This window comes from Rattus norvegicus, chromosome 4 (assembly GCF_036323735.1).
Source record: "Rattus norvegicus strain BN/NHsdMcwi chromosome 4, GRCr8, whole genome shotgun sequence".
Lineage (NCBI taxonomy): Eukaryota > Metazoa > Chordata > Mammalia > Rodentia > Muridae > Rattus > Rattus norvegicus.
The window spans coordinates 148,088,575-148,102,223 of record NC_086022.1 but is presented as its reverse complement, the minus strand read 5'-3'; the positions used below and the strand labels follow the sequence as shown (position 1 = coordinate 148,102,223).

Sequence of the window (13,649 nt, the reverse complement as noted above, 5' to 3'; positions counted from 1 at the left end):
CATAGCCAGCATGGTCTACAGAGTGAGTTCCAGGACAGCCAGAGCTACCTGGTGAGACCTGACCTCAAAAAAAACGAGAGAGAGAGAGAGAGAAAGAGAGAGAGAGAGAGAGACAGAGACAGAGACAGAGACAGAGAGAGAGACAGAGAGAGAGACAGAGAGAGAGACAGAGAGGGCCCGACAGCCTGAGTTCAATTGTGTTAAGAGGAGAGAACCAACTTCACAGGGCTGTCCTCTGACCCCACCCACAGCACACCAATTTAGAAGAAAAGAAAGCTCACCGAGGCTGGGGTGCAGCTCACTTAGTAAAGCACTTGCTTAAACCTGGGGTCCCAAGCCCTACCCCGTCACCGTGAAAATGACAAAGCGGCTTTAAGGGGAAAGCACAGGGTGACCTTGTCGTCTTCTGCTGTCTAAGAGACCCTAGTGTTGCTGCAGCTGAGGGTCTCTTCATTCCATCATTTAGCCAATCCCCTTCAGTCTGTTTCTCTCCGTCGACACCACCCCACTTGAGACCCTCAGTGCTTTCACCTGGCTTCCTGCAAGCCTTCCACCCGAGCGAGGGCTGTGCCACACAGAGCACTGGCTCTGAAGCCTGGCGCTCCAACAGGCACACGGCTGGTCCTCCTCACCGTCTCTGGCAGCACCGCCTCCTGTCTTCTGCTGCTCGAGCGCCTTTGCCCAAAGCGAGCTCAAAACATCACCCTTGTTCTTCCCAGCCCTCTCCTTCACACTAAAAGATCCTGAATTCTGCATTAAATTCACTCTGTTTAATTCAATGTACTGACCATAAAACCCCTGTCTGGTGACGTCTACTTCCTTCCTGTGGGAACTGGCATCCTGGGTCAGGCAGTGCAAATGACCTCAGGATCAAATCTAAATGCCTCAGAGTCCTATTCTGAGGGAGCAGCACAAGCCTATGCTGACCGCACAGTAAAAGCTGTCCTGCCTCATACCATTCATTCTCCAAGGCGGATGCTATTTTTAAATTCATTTTGCATTCAAGAAAAAGTATGTTTTGAAAGCTTAGTGATGTTCCCAGGGTCATAGGGCTTGGGGGATAGAAAGAAAAGAACTAGAATTTAGGTCTACTGACAACCCAAGCTTGCTTGGGCCTATGCTGAGGTGGAAGGAGTTGACTGTTCTCTCCGATGGAGCGGGTGGGAGACTCTGAGGGTTCTTGAGTAGAAGCGTCCAGGACAAAAGAAGGAGGTGGGGTGGGAGGGCTTGGGCTGCGCTAGATCTCCATCTGAGGGTCTGGCTGTAACCCTGGCCCATGCCTAGAGCCCCGCCCTGGAGGGAACTTACTGCACTATTTGGTAGTAGCGCTGAAGGAAGAGGGACCAGTCGTCAGGGCTGAGGTACAGTGGGGCGTTGGGGTCCTTGTCGATGTCTTTGTGGGCTATGTTGCTGAGATGTTCCTCGCATGCACTCAGAGCCTCATCCACAAAGTCTGAAGACACCGTCACTGGCTTCTTCTCCTGTTTCTTGGGCTGTGTATCTTCTGTAGGGACAGAAGGACCAGTAAACACCCCATTTCAAAGCAGGCAATGCAACACGTGTCACCACCCTTTGCTGACCAGAAGCCTATCACTTACCTGAGGCCTCGCCCTAAAGACAGTGTGACCTCCATCCCCAGCCACCTTGGGACACACCTCTCAGTCACCTGAAACTGCTCTAAATTCCCCTGCAACCCTAGAATTTCACCCCTGCCCTCCACTGTGCCTGTGCCTCTCACACAACCAAGGCTTTGGTGTAAATGTAGCCAAGGGTTCTAGAGCACACCTTCCCTAGCACTGCCCTGCAGCTCCATACCCCTGACACATCTTAGCCCTACAATGTGCCTGGAAACCTTGGCCTAGGTGAATCCAGATACATATGAAGGCAAATCTGACAGCTTCCTATACCCCATTGGATACCTAAAACCCACCCCTTCTCTCAGAATCCTCACAGATATCTACAGCCCATAAGCTCCAAAGTGCTAATGTGTCACTCAGCTAGAAGTGACACCAAGCCTAGCTCAGAGGACCTGATGGCAGCTCATGACCCTGGCTCAGGCTTTTGCCTATTTAAAAACTGACATGCGACCAAGCCCTCAACTGCCCACCTACAGCCTGACCCATACTTGAGCTCAGCACACGGAAGTCCAAGTGCAGACTCTCCAACCACAGAGGGTCAGTCCCCTGTGACCTAGGTTCTGGCACATAACAGTCTTTGGTACCTAATCTACCCAGGTCAAATGACAGCAACCAAGTACGTGTTCCTCTGGAAGGGTCAAGGACTTTTTTCCTTCCAGTAAACCTGCCCCCCGAGTCCCTTGGCTGTGGAGCCCCTTTTTACTGCAGAGGGGGAGGGGAACCATATAGATTGGACCAGCATGCAGAGGACTCCTATGCCCCTCCCCTCCCAGATGTTCCCTCTGTGCAGGCACGGGGTTTCTTGGGGGACATCTGTACATAGCTGTGTTCCTGTGGTCCTCCCCAGAGATCATGAAGTGGTTCTCACAGGCAGGGATGGGGCTGTGTGATCTCAGCCTGCCTCTCTAAAGTAGTCAGTCAGGCCCATTAAAGGGCTGAACAACTAATAAACGACAGGAGTGGGGTAAGTACAAGGGTAGACTTCAGTATGATGCACAGTAGACAGAGGATGGACAAGCAGACAGGAAGATGGGCAGATGGACAAGTGCAAGGGCAGGCAGGAAGGTGGGAGTGGACAGAGGGACATAACATAGTAGGTGACTGAAGGGACAGGTAGGGGGTACCCTGGGGGAGGATGGCTGAGAGAATGAACTGATGGCGGCTGGGTGAACAGGGGTGAACGATCTTTACAGATGGGAAGAGGGACAGAGGGCTGTAGGCAAAGGCTGCAGTCTGGTCATATGTCCTAACAGTGTAGAAGAGGGACTGAGAGGGTGGCTGGGCACATACCTGTGGGAGCGGAGGGAACCACGGCACTCACCTAGGGCCTCTTCCTCTCTTGCCTGGATGGGGATAGACTGTGACCTCCCTTCCAACTTCACCACCAGCTTGAGAACGTTGCGGGCAGCTGTCAGCCAGAAGTCCTCTGCTCCCAGGCAGGGATACCCTGCTCAGCCCCCAGGCTCCAGGCCTCTCCTGGTTCTGGAACCTCACCATGGCTTGCCCCATTTTGGATCCAGAACCTCATTTACCTGTCTCACTCTAGCACCTGGCCTACTATCCCATCTCTTAAACACCAGACCCACATGTGGCCAGACTGTCTTTAGAAATAACCTGGACCAGTTTCTTTTTTCCTTCTTTCTTCCTTCCTTCCTTCCTTCCTTCCTTTCTTTCTTTCTTTCTTTCTTTTTTTTTTTTTTTTTTTTTTTTTTTTTTTTTTTTTTTGCGACAAGGTCTTACAGTTTCAAGCTGTCTGGCTTGGAACTCACTGTGAAGACAAAGCCAAAGACAGATTTGTGGTCATTCTGCCTCTGCTCTCCACAGGTTTGTCCATTTCTGATACTTATTCTAACCTGAGAATCAGACCGTGGCCTAAATTCTATCGCAGGTTTGGGACATAATTTAAAAACTGCCACCTGATCTGGATCCAAAATCTGAACTCAGAACCCATACTGAAGCAGGAAACTACTTTGCCTTCGAGACCCATAGTCTTTCATGGAAAGGACCTGGTCCAGCCAGCAACGTATCTAGACCCCAGACAGAACCCACCCACCGACCCCTAGAACCTGCTGAAGGGAACAAGCCTGGCTCCCTGGGCTTCTCTGAATGCCAGGGTTGGCCAAGCTAGGAGGCTCATGAATGGATGAAATTAGTGGAGGAAAGGGCTGGGGTTATGGAGGAAAGACTACAGAGTGGGTGAGGGCACAAGGAGAGACTTGCTGTTCTCCACTGTGGGGCAGCCAGCATGAGGGAGTCGGGCCTGGGATTGGAGTTCCCTTACCTATGAAGGCTTTCTTGTCATCCTCTGCCCCCAGTCGGTAGCATCGTGGGAAGAAGGAGTCAGCATCAGCCTCATCAAACCATGGCAGATTCCGGAGGTTGAGACAAAGGCCCACCTGTGGAGACAGCTGCTGAAGCACCAGGGAGGACCCAGATCGTGTCAAGGGGTCCCCCACATGCCGCATATGTCCAGGCACTCAGGAAAATGGAAAACCCTGCCTGGAAGCTCCAACCCACTGGTTAGGCCTGACTTGATAGCCATCTCCATCTCCCAGTTTGCCCAGCTGAGATGGCCCCTGATCCCTCTACCCACCCTTTCCCATACATGCTCTACCCAGGAAGCCTTTATAGCTCAGTGGTTCTCAACCTTCCTAATGCTTCAACCTTTTATATACAGTTGATGTTGTGGCGAAGCCTTAACCATAAAATTATTTTCGTTTCCATTTTGCTACTGTTATGAATCAGAATGTAAAGCTCTAATGCCCAGGATGCAACTCTGAAGTTGAGAACCATTGGCACAGGAGATGCTGATTAAAGCTTTCATCCTCAGCACAACCTTAGAATCAGGCTGTGCTGGCACTAAAGATGAGGAAGTGGAGGCTTGGAGAGGTGGAGTCGCTAGCTAAGAGGCCCAGGTAAGACTCGGTAAAGCCAGACAGACAATAAAGGAGACAGGCGTGCTCTGTTCGGGAGACCAGGGCCCCTTTGTTCACGACAGATTCCGTGGGAAGTGAGTGCACAGTTATCATGTCAACGAATGTCAGGTAGAGTTTGAGAACCAGATGTCAACCCAAGAACCTCTGTGTTCTCTGAAGAATCTTCTCTGACCAAAAAGTCCAGCAGGAACTGGGGCTTCCACTGCAGCCCCTGGGATGCCTACCTTTGTAGTGAAGGAGCCGGCACGGGCATAATGGTTTATCATCTGATCCTTGGAAAGGAAGCGACAATCTAGCACGTCTCGCCGAGTGGTCCAGATCAGGTAAGGGGTCTCGTTTCGAACCATGCGGGACTGGGGAGAAGGAAGGAGATGGAGACATGGAGGAGGGGTGGGGGGAGGCAGCTGCTGTGCTGCACAGAAAGGAGCGGTGTCCAAAGTGTCCTCTGGACTCCCCCATCTCTGAATACGTCATGAGAAGTCATGAGCTCCAGAGCATATGCTGGGTGAGCAGACCGAAATCTGGCTTTCCAGCCTCTACTTGGCCTTGTGTCCCAAGCCAGTGATCAAGCTGCACACCACGATGCCAACGTGTCTTGTTCTGTGATCATCAGTGGAAGGACAATGACTCCGGCCAGTGAGCACACAGTCCAGACAGATCTTCCCCATGGACCCAACCTCTCCATGCTTCCGACAACTCTCGGACACAAGATGATGGTGACAGGCTCTGTTCTTTATTTTTAGAGATAGGCTCTTGCTATATAGTCCATGAAAGCCTCAAACTCACTAGGTAGCCCAGGCTAGCTTCTAACTCATGATCTTCCAAGTGCTGGACTACAGTACACCACCCTACCCTGCTTGAAACCATCATCTCTGTGTCAGGAAAGGCTGTGTCAGGTGGGGTGTGGAGGCACACACCTACGATCCCACCACTTGGGAGGTAGAGGCAGGTGTGGGTCTGAGTTCCAGGCCAGCCTGGTCTACAGAATTAGTTCCAGGACAGCCAGGACTATACAGACAAACCCTGTCTTAGATAGATAGATAGATAGATAGATAGATAGATAGATAGATAGATAGATGGATGGATGGATGGATGGATGGATGGATGGATGGATGGATGGATGGATAGGGAAAAGGCTGTGTGCTGGCTACCGTGTTGTTTCTTGGTGAGCTGAAGTCTGTGGGTGTATTTGTGGGGCCTGTCACTCTTGTGTTCCCGTACTGTCATCTGTGGAATGCATTAAGTCTACCTTAGAGGACTGAAGGAACTGACTCAGAAGACACTTAGAATAAGGTTCAAAATGGGTGCGGTGCGCTTGCCTGTAACTATAACACCCAGGAGGCTGAGGAAGGAGGGGCTTGAGTTCAAGGTCAGCTTGAACTCAGCTGTGTAGAGGAACCCTGTCTTTTTGGTTTTCTTACAAAGATTATTTCATTCGGTTTTTTTTGTTTGTTTGTTTGGTTTTTTTTTTTTTTTTTTTTTTTTTTTGTTTTTGGTTCTTTTTTTTTCGGAGCTGGGGACCGAACCCAGGGCCTTGCGCTTCCTAGGCAAGCGCTCTACCACTGAGCTAAATCCCCAACCCCCATTCGTTTGGTTTTTTTTGTTTTTTTTTTTTTTTGTTTGTTTTTTTTTTTGGTTCTTTTTTTTGGAGCTGGGGACCGAACCCAGGGTCTTGCGCTTCTTAGGTAAGCGCTCTACTCGTTTGTTTTTTAAAACAGGCTTTCTCTGTGTATGTTGTCCTGATCATCCTGGAACTCACTCTGTAGACCAGGCTGGCCTTTGCCTCCCAAGTGCTGGGATTAAAGGATCCCACTTGCCTGGGATCCTGCTATGACTGTAACCTGGAACTAGGAGTTAAACTTTCTATGCCAAGTTTCTTCCAGTCATGGTATTTTATTACAGAGACAGAAATGAAATGGTTGCAGCCAGCTAGACGGCTCAGCACATAATGGTTGCACACTGCCTGGACCTAACACCCTAAGCCAGGAAGGAAGGAGAGAATCCTCTGGTGACTGTGGCATGTGCTAGCCCATTCTCTCTCTCTCTCTCTCTCTCTCTCCCTCTCTCTCTCTCTCTCTCTCTCCCTCTCTCTCTCTCTCTCTCTCCATATATATATATATATACATACACACACACACACACACACATATATATATATATATATATATATATATATTCACAGAGAAATGGGGGAGGATGGCTAAGAGAAAAGAAAAGAAATGGCAGCTCCCTATAGTTCAATTAGTCTGGGTGGGGTCAAGCTCTGAGCTCGTGTCCTCCCTTCACCATCCATACCTCCAGCTCACCAGCATCTCTCAAGTTTTTATGTGGATATTTCGGTGTATAGGTGTGTGTGTGTGTGTGTGTGTGTGTGTGTGTGTGTGTGTGTGTGTGTGTGCGTGCACTCACGAGTGTGCACATGCATGTGTGTGGAGGCCAGAATATAATCCAATCTTGGATCTCAAATCCATCCCAGCTATTTTGTTTGGTTTGCTTTGCTTTTTTTTTTTAAGATTTATTTATTACATGTACGTACACCATAGCTGTCTTCAGATACACCAGAAGAGGACATCAGATCTTATTACAGATGGTTGTGAGCCACCATGTGGTTGCTGGGATTTGAACTCAGGATCTCTGGAAGAGCAGTCTGTGCTCTTAACCACTGAGCCATCTCTCCAGCCCTTGGTTTGGTTTTTAAGAGTGTATTTGTTTTTATTTCATGCATGTGTTTTGCCTGCAAGTTATGTCTGTGTACCAAATTCATGCAGTACCCAGGGAAGCCAGGAGAGAGTTTCAGATTCCTTGGTTAATAGATTGTTATGCGGGGTTGGGGATTTAGCTCAGTGGTAGAGCGCTTGCCTAGGAAGTGCAAGGCCCTGGGTTCGGTCCCCAGCTCCGAAAAAAAAGAACCAAAAAAAAAAAAAAAAAGATTGTTATGCACCATCATGTGGGTGCTGAGAATCAAAACCCTGGAAGAGCAGCCAGTACTCTTGACCCATCTTGGTTTTTTATTTGTTTGTTTTTTCCGGAGCTGAGGACCGAACCTAGGGCCTTGTAAGTGCTCTACCCCTGAACTAAATCCCCGACCCCGACCCATCTTTTTTTTACCAAAGTGTCTCTCACTGGGCTGGAGCTTATGCAGGACACTCTGTAGACTGTCAGCCTGCCGGGCTTCACCAGTGTCTGCCTCCCCAGCACTGGGATTGCAAGCTTCTCACCAGCACACCTGGTGTTTTACATGGTTTCTGGAGCCTTCCCTTAATTGAAGGATTATCACCTTTGCTTGTCCTGTGGCTTTTAAAGCCATGTCTTACGGCCTTCATTTGCAAAGGGTAAAGGGAAACACCATCAGTGCCACCTTGAAGATGTGTTCATCTTATCTGAGCCCCACCGAGTCCCTCACCACTCTGTGCAGACCTAGCCAACCTTTAAAGATGCCACCTGTTTTCTCAGACTGGAAGCTGGGATCCAGAGAAGGAAGGACACCCAACTAGGTGTTCTTTCTCTGAATACAAGCTTCCTACCACCCCCCTGCTTCGTCCTGACCCCCAGAGTCCTCACCATCAAAGCATGTATCCCATCTAGGTCGTCGAATTCCAAGAAACCATCCAAGTCCAACAGCTGCGACTCCCGAAACATCTCACTCTCTTCTTCGTCCTCTGTGGAGGTGAAGGACGACTCCATGGAACTGTGTCCATGCCCCACAGCCCTTTCAGGTCCCAACCCTGGACCACGGGAAGCAAAGGGAAAGGACTGAGAAAGGACAGCTTGTGGATCGGGAGGAGGACCTACTCACCATCCTCTGTGGCATCGCTGTCACCCAGCATGGAGCTGTCTAGATCCTTCGAAGGTGGTGGCAGGATCGTGCCTGGGGGATGCACCATCTTCTTCTCTACCCAGCCTCTCTGGCGCAAGAGACACCGGATCACTGGGTATCGTCCATGAATCATAAAGATCTTCTTCTGCTATAAGGTGAGAGGCAGTAACTTGCTTCAGCATCAGACATATAGGAGGCAATGGTGAACCAGACAGGACGTCTGCCTTCAGGGAATTTTGGTAACCCAGTAGGAGGCAGCTTATAAACAAGGAGAAAAATAAACATGCATAGCTTATAGTTACTGAGTACCTGCTATGTGGTAAGCAGTTACAAGCACCATTAAGAACAATTTGCATTTTAATTACATACTGGAGGCACACAGAGACTAAACAGTTTCTCCAAGATCATACAGTAGTCAAGTGACAGAGCAGAGATTTCTTCCTTTCTGTTTGGTGCTGGGGACTGAGACCAGGGCTTTGTCCATGCTAAGCATACATTCTAACTGGTGTTCCCAGCCTCCAGAGTAATACATGGTCAAGGTAAATTGGGAGTGAGGCATGAACACAGAGCTGAGCAAACAGTAGTTCAGGCAGAGGGAGGCAGCATGGGCAAAGGTCTCTGCAAAGGTCCAGAGGATAGCCAGGAGTCAGAAGGAACTGAGAGGCCAAGGAGAGCGAAGTCTAGAAAATGAGAACTCCCAAGATTACAGGGAGTATGTCTGGGCTGCATGGAGAATCCATGCAGGAAGGGGCAGGCACAGAGGCAGATCCTCAGAATGCTGCCATGGTCTGAGGGACTGAGATAGTCAGAATGAAGGGGTAACACGAGCACTGGGGGAGCAGATGCTAGGCCTGAGATGAATTTTGGAGGCATGGATGTTGGATGACTTTGTTGATGGGTGGAAGAGGCTGGAAGGATGGATTTCTGGTTTGGGATGCAAGCGTGAGCTGCTGGCAAGCTCTCTGGGTGGAAACATCCAACAGGTGGCAGGATCTCCAGGGTTGGAGAACAGGGGCCTTGGAGGCAGAAAGGGGTGGTACAGGGCATGGTGTGACCTTGGACTCCCAGGCTCAAGGAGAGAGGCCCCTGGAGAGGGCCACAGGGAAACAGGAACACCTGGGAAATCTTCAGAGACAGAGACCAAGGAGCAAGCCAGGGAAACCAGTGTGAAGTCAGCCAGGGGTGGGGAGCAGGGCCCGTTTGTGGCACACAGTGCTCCAAAAGGAGAAAGCAGTTCAAGGGTTTCAGGATTTGGCTGGGCACCAGGGTCAATTAATGAGTGTAATTTCCAGTGGGAATGGGATAGAAGGCAGGGATCGGGGCTGAGGGAGCTAGGGAGTACATGCTCAGGTAGAGATGACTCAGCCTAGAATATGGGCCTAAAGAGACACTGAGGATGGAGGTGGGGGACACTTACAGATGCATGGTGTGTGTGTGTGTGTGTGTGTGTGTGTGTGTGTGTGTGTCTGTGTGTGTGTCTGTGTGTGTGTCTGTGTGCGTATGTGCCTGCCTTCTATGGATTTATTTTTTAACGATATGGCAAACTAGTAACTGTAACCACCACCATCACTCCATCCCCTCCAACCTTGACGGCTCTCTCTACGTGGATTTTGGCGTTTCTGAGTCGGCCCATATGGTGAGGAGTTCCCTTGGTGAATCCTCGCCAGAGGAGTAGGGAATCTGCAGAGAGATGCAGAGCAGAAACACAGAAAGCTAGAGGCTTGGCCCAGGGACTTCTCTGATTCCAGGTGCCCTCCCTCCCTCGCCCCCACCCTATATCTGGACGCCCAACCTCTAGTGCATTCCAGAGTCCCCATCCCTTCCACCTTCGCGGCCTCTGTCTGCAGCCGATAGGGTGTCAGGGGTGGTGGGCCGTTCTGCGCCTCACCACCAGGCGGCGGCGGGGCATCAGGCAAGGGCTCATCCAGGGTCGGGGGGACCAGGGAGCAGGCGGGTTCGGGGTTCACAGTGTCCAGAGCACCGGGCACGAACCGCTCCCGAGCGCTGCTTAGGTGGCGCGCAGGCAACGGGCTGCAATCCCCTTGGCTGTTGCCACTGCGCGCCACCTCTGGCCTGGCGGAGGCGGGACCTAGCCATTGCAGTCTCTCAGAAGGCCGGAACTCCGAGTTGCGTGCCCAGGGACAGCGGGACGAGAAATTTGTGCGGTGCTTGGGTGGCTGTGACCTCTGGAGCCAGCTACACTCCGAGCTGCCCTCCTGGCGGTACCAGGCGGCCCCGGGCCCCAGCTGCTCCGCGCTCAGGAGAAGCGGCGCGCTGAGGCCCTGCATGCGCCTCTTGCCAGGTTCGCTCCCAGCGCCCCACAGCGCGCCTCAACCCTCGCGCACCTCTTGGGCCCCGCCCTCTGTTTCCCGTCTCCTAGGAGACCGTTGCCCAGGCACAATCTGACTCAGGTGGAGGGCTCTAGAGCTGCGTCGCCTTAGGGAAGTCGAATAAGGATTTTTCATAAGGATATTTCGTGGTGGTCTTGGCTCTGGACCTTACTCGCCACATACTCTTGGTGTCCCAGGCACTGAAGATGGAAGAACCAAGCACTGGGGCTACCATCAGAGTTCCTTTTCTGTGCCTTGGCCCCCACACTAAGGCTCTGGGGTAAGGGCTGTTTAGTGGTCCCTGATTTCACAGAACTTACTACAGAGTGTGGAGAAAGCTAGCAAAAGAAATAAAAAGGGGGGCTGGGGATTTAGCTCAGCGGTAGAGCGCTTACCTAGGAAGCACAAGGCCCTGGGTTCGGTCCCCAGCTCCGAAAAAAAGAACCAAAAAAAAAAAAAAAGAAAGAAAAAAAAAGAAATAAAAAGGTGCTGGTTTACGCGAAGGGAAAAAGCAGTGAGCTGAGAAAGTGGGAAAAGTCATCTTGAAGGTAGGGTAGTCAGGGATGTCCTCAGGTGACCAGTTAAGCTGAAGGTGTAAATGCAAAGATGATGGGACCCACCAAGGGAAGAGATGGAATCATTCTAGCATTGAATGTCTAGTAGCAGTCTCAGTAACTGCCCCGTAGAGCCTAGGGATCTTTCTTCTTCTTCTTGGTTGTTTTTCAAAACAAGCTATTTCTGTAGCCTTGTCTGTCCAGGAACTCAGTTTGTAGACCAGGCTGTCTGTCCTCCCAACTCAGAGATCTGCCTGCCTCTACTGGGATTAAAGGTGGGTACCACCATGCCAGGCAGAGGCTGGAAACCTTTCTTGGAGAAATTAAAGGCAGCTGGTGAGGCTTGGACCTGGTAAGGGCAGATGAGCCCTGCAGGGCCTGGCTAGAGATGGCAGAGAGGTCTCTGGAGATAAATAAGAAAGCCACGGCTGCTGTTGTGTATAGGATGACAAAGATAAGGCCTGAGCACATTCTGCCTCTTCCACTAACTTGAAAAAGTAAAAATAAATCATTTTTATCAACTGGAGAAATGGAAAGGTACAGAAGTTAGGCTTCATCCTGGCCAAGTCTGTAAGTGACCAAGGTGCTATCTTCAGAACTCTCAGAAAAAAGGAAACATCGAGACTCCAAGTCAGTTCAAACTTGTCTCAAAAATTGCACATGGCCAATCCCAGTACAGAGTTCTGGAGATTTTTTTTTTTTCCGGAGCTGGGGACCGAACCCAGGGCTTTGCGCTTGCTAGACAAGCGCTCTACCACTGAGCAAAATCCCCAACCCCTCAGTACAGAGTTCTGATTCCAACACTTCTGAGACAGGGTCTCATTTACCCCAGGCAGACTTTCAACGACTGCCACCATGCCTGTGCTGGGATGGAACTCTTGGCTTCCTGCACATTAGACAAAGCAGTCTAGCAACTGAGCTACATGTCCAGCCGCTTGGGCTTGCTTTGGGGTGTGTGTGTAGGGGGGTGTCAGAAGCACCAAATGGGGTTTTAGAATCCAACTCTATCAGTGTCTATTCAAACAGTCCAAGAAGCCAGCTGTCAGTCACTAGGCAAATGTGCCTTTGAAGTGAAGGTAGTCCCTGCACCTGCCCCCAACTGTCCTGTCAAATCCAACCACAGATCCCCATATATTGGCTAGTAATGGCATTTCCCAGGAGAGAACTGGCTGGTTGGCAGCAATCTGGTCAGTGTTCATCTTGCAAATCTGGTTTCAGGACTTTGGACATTGGGAGATAATCCTTGACAAAGCAGGGCTTTGGCTGGCTCACCGGAATAAGGATGTCTTTTGAGGGTTGAGTGACCAGCTGCCATTTCCTTCTGATCTCCCACCTTCACGAGGAGTACCTCTAACAGTTACTACAAAGTTAGAATAAAGAAAGCCAGGTACCACAAAGGACCTAACTAATTCAATAAGGCAGGTCACAGAGGTAGTGTCATAAAGGCATGGTAACCAGTCAAGCTGTCCCCACCCCTCCTTTAACACTTGTTCTTTTCAAAAGACTCTTCTGGGGACTGGTGATATAGCCTAGTGGTAGGTTTGCACACTATGCTCAAGGCCCTGGGTTCAATCCCAACACTGGGAATTCTCCCCAAACCCCAGCAAATATTCTGTTGCCCATCCAAAAAGCTCAGCACCCTCTCTCTCACACACACACATGCCATTTGAGACTGTGCTTCCAGCATGACCTAGAACTCACAGAAGTGGTCCTGTCTCCAATTTCCAAGTGCTAGAATTACAAGTGTGAGCTACCACACTTGGCTCGAGGCCAGGTACTTTCCAGCTTTCCCTGATACCCTCTCTCCTGTAAGCATACTTATGGCCCCATCCCTCCTCCAACCAGGAACAGCACTCTCACTGCCTGTTTGCAGACAGACCTCATTTTGACTGGAACTGAGTTTTGTCAAAGTAGGACTGGATGTCAGGACTGATGGCCAGCCCACACAATTAAACAGAAGGTAGAGATCAGCTACTGTTCACCTACTAGCATCTGTGTGACAGGGATAATGCTCTATAGTTCACAAGTAGTCTCTATGTGTCAGGAAACAATGAGAAAGGACCGTTTGCCTCAGGAGTCAACATCATCTGACAGAACTCCCCGAGCACGTTCAATACTGAGTTACCACCCAACACCTGCTAAGTAACGATCAGACCAAGATTTTTAGGTAGTGTGGGGAATGATTGCTTCAGAAGAAGTCTTCCTCTTGCTCACAGAATGGGAAATTTGGAGCAAGCAATTTAGGGCTGTGGAGCCTGTTTTCTTATTCACAAGTTGGGATTGTGGTTTCTGGGTTCCCTGTCAGCCAGTATGGAAGCAGGATGTGGAGACCACTGCATCTCTGTGCAGGCAGAAACCACCTTCAGAACGGCGGT

The 13,649-nt window shown here is 50.3% G+C and overlaps 1 protein-coding gene across 34 annotated transcripts in view; it reads right to left on the bottom strand.

Annotated features, from left to right (window-relative positions):
• Ttll3 (tubulin tyrosine ligase like 3) overlaps positions 1–13,649 on the bottom strand; it is a 24,952-nt gene extending 11,303 nt beyond the window's left edge. For 13 of the 34 annotated variants that reach the window (XR_005503258.2, XR_005503259.2, XR_010065676.1 and 10 more), the window contains exons 1-8: positions 10,183–11,201; positions 9,976–10,070; positions 8,370–8,538; positions 8,135–8,232; positions 4,798–4,926; positions 3,919–4,033; positions 2,959–3,063; positions 1,309–1,504 (exon numbers count right to left, since the gene is read on the bottom strand). Coding sequence is in view for 30 of the 34 variants with exons in the window: in XM_039107843.2 (XP_038963771.1) it covers positions 1,309–1,504; positions 2,959–3,063; positions 3,919–4,033; positions 4,798–4,926; positions 8,135–8,232; positions 8,370–8,538; positions 9,976–10,070; positions 10,183–10,678 (1,403 nt within the window). In the remaining 4 variants the exon portion in view is untranslated. Of the gene's footprint in view, positions 1–1,308; positions 2,830–2,958; positions 3,064–3,918; positions 4,034–4,797; positions 4,927–8,134; positions 8,233–8,369; positions 8,649–9,975; positions 10,077–10,182; positions 11,202–12,546 lie in introns of those variants that run through there. The other 21 variants (XM_039107845.2, XM_063286301.1, XM_063286298.1 and 18 more) reach the window with 12 other exon arrangements.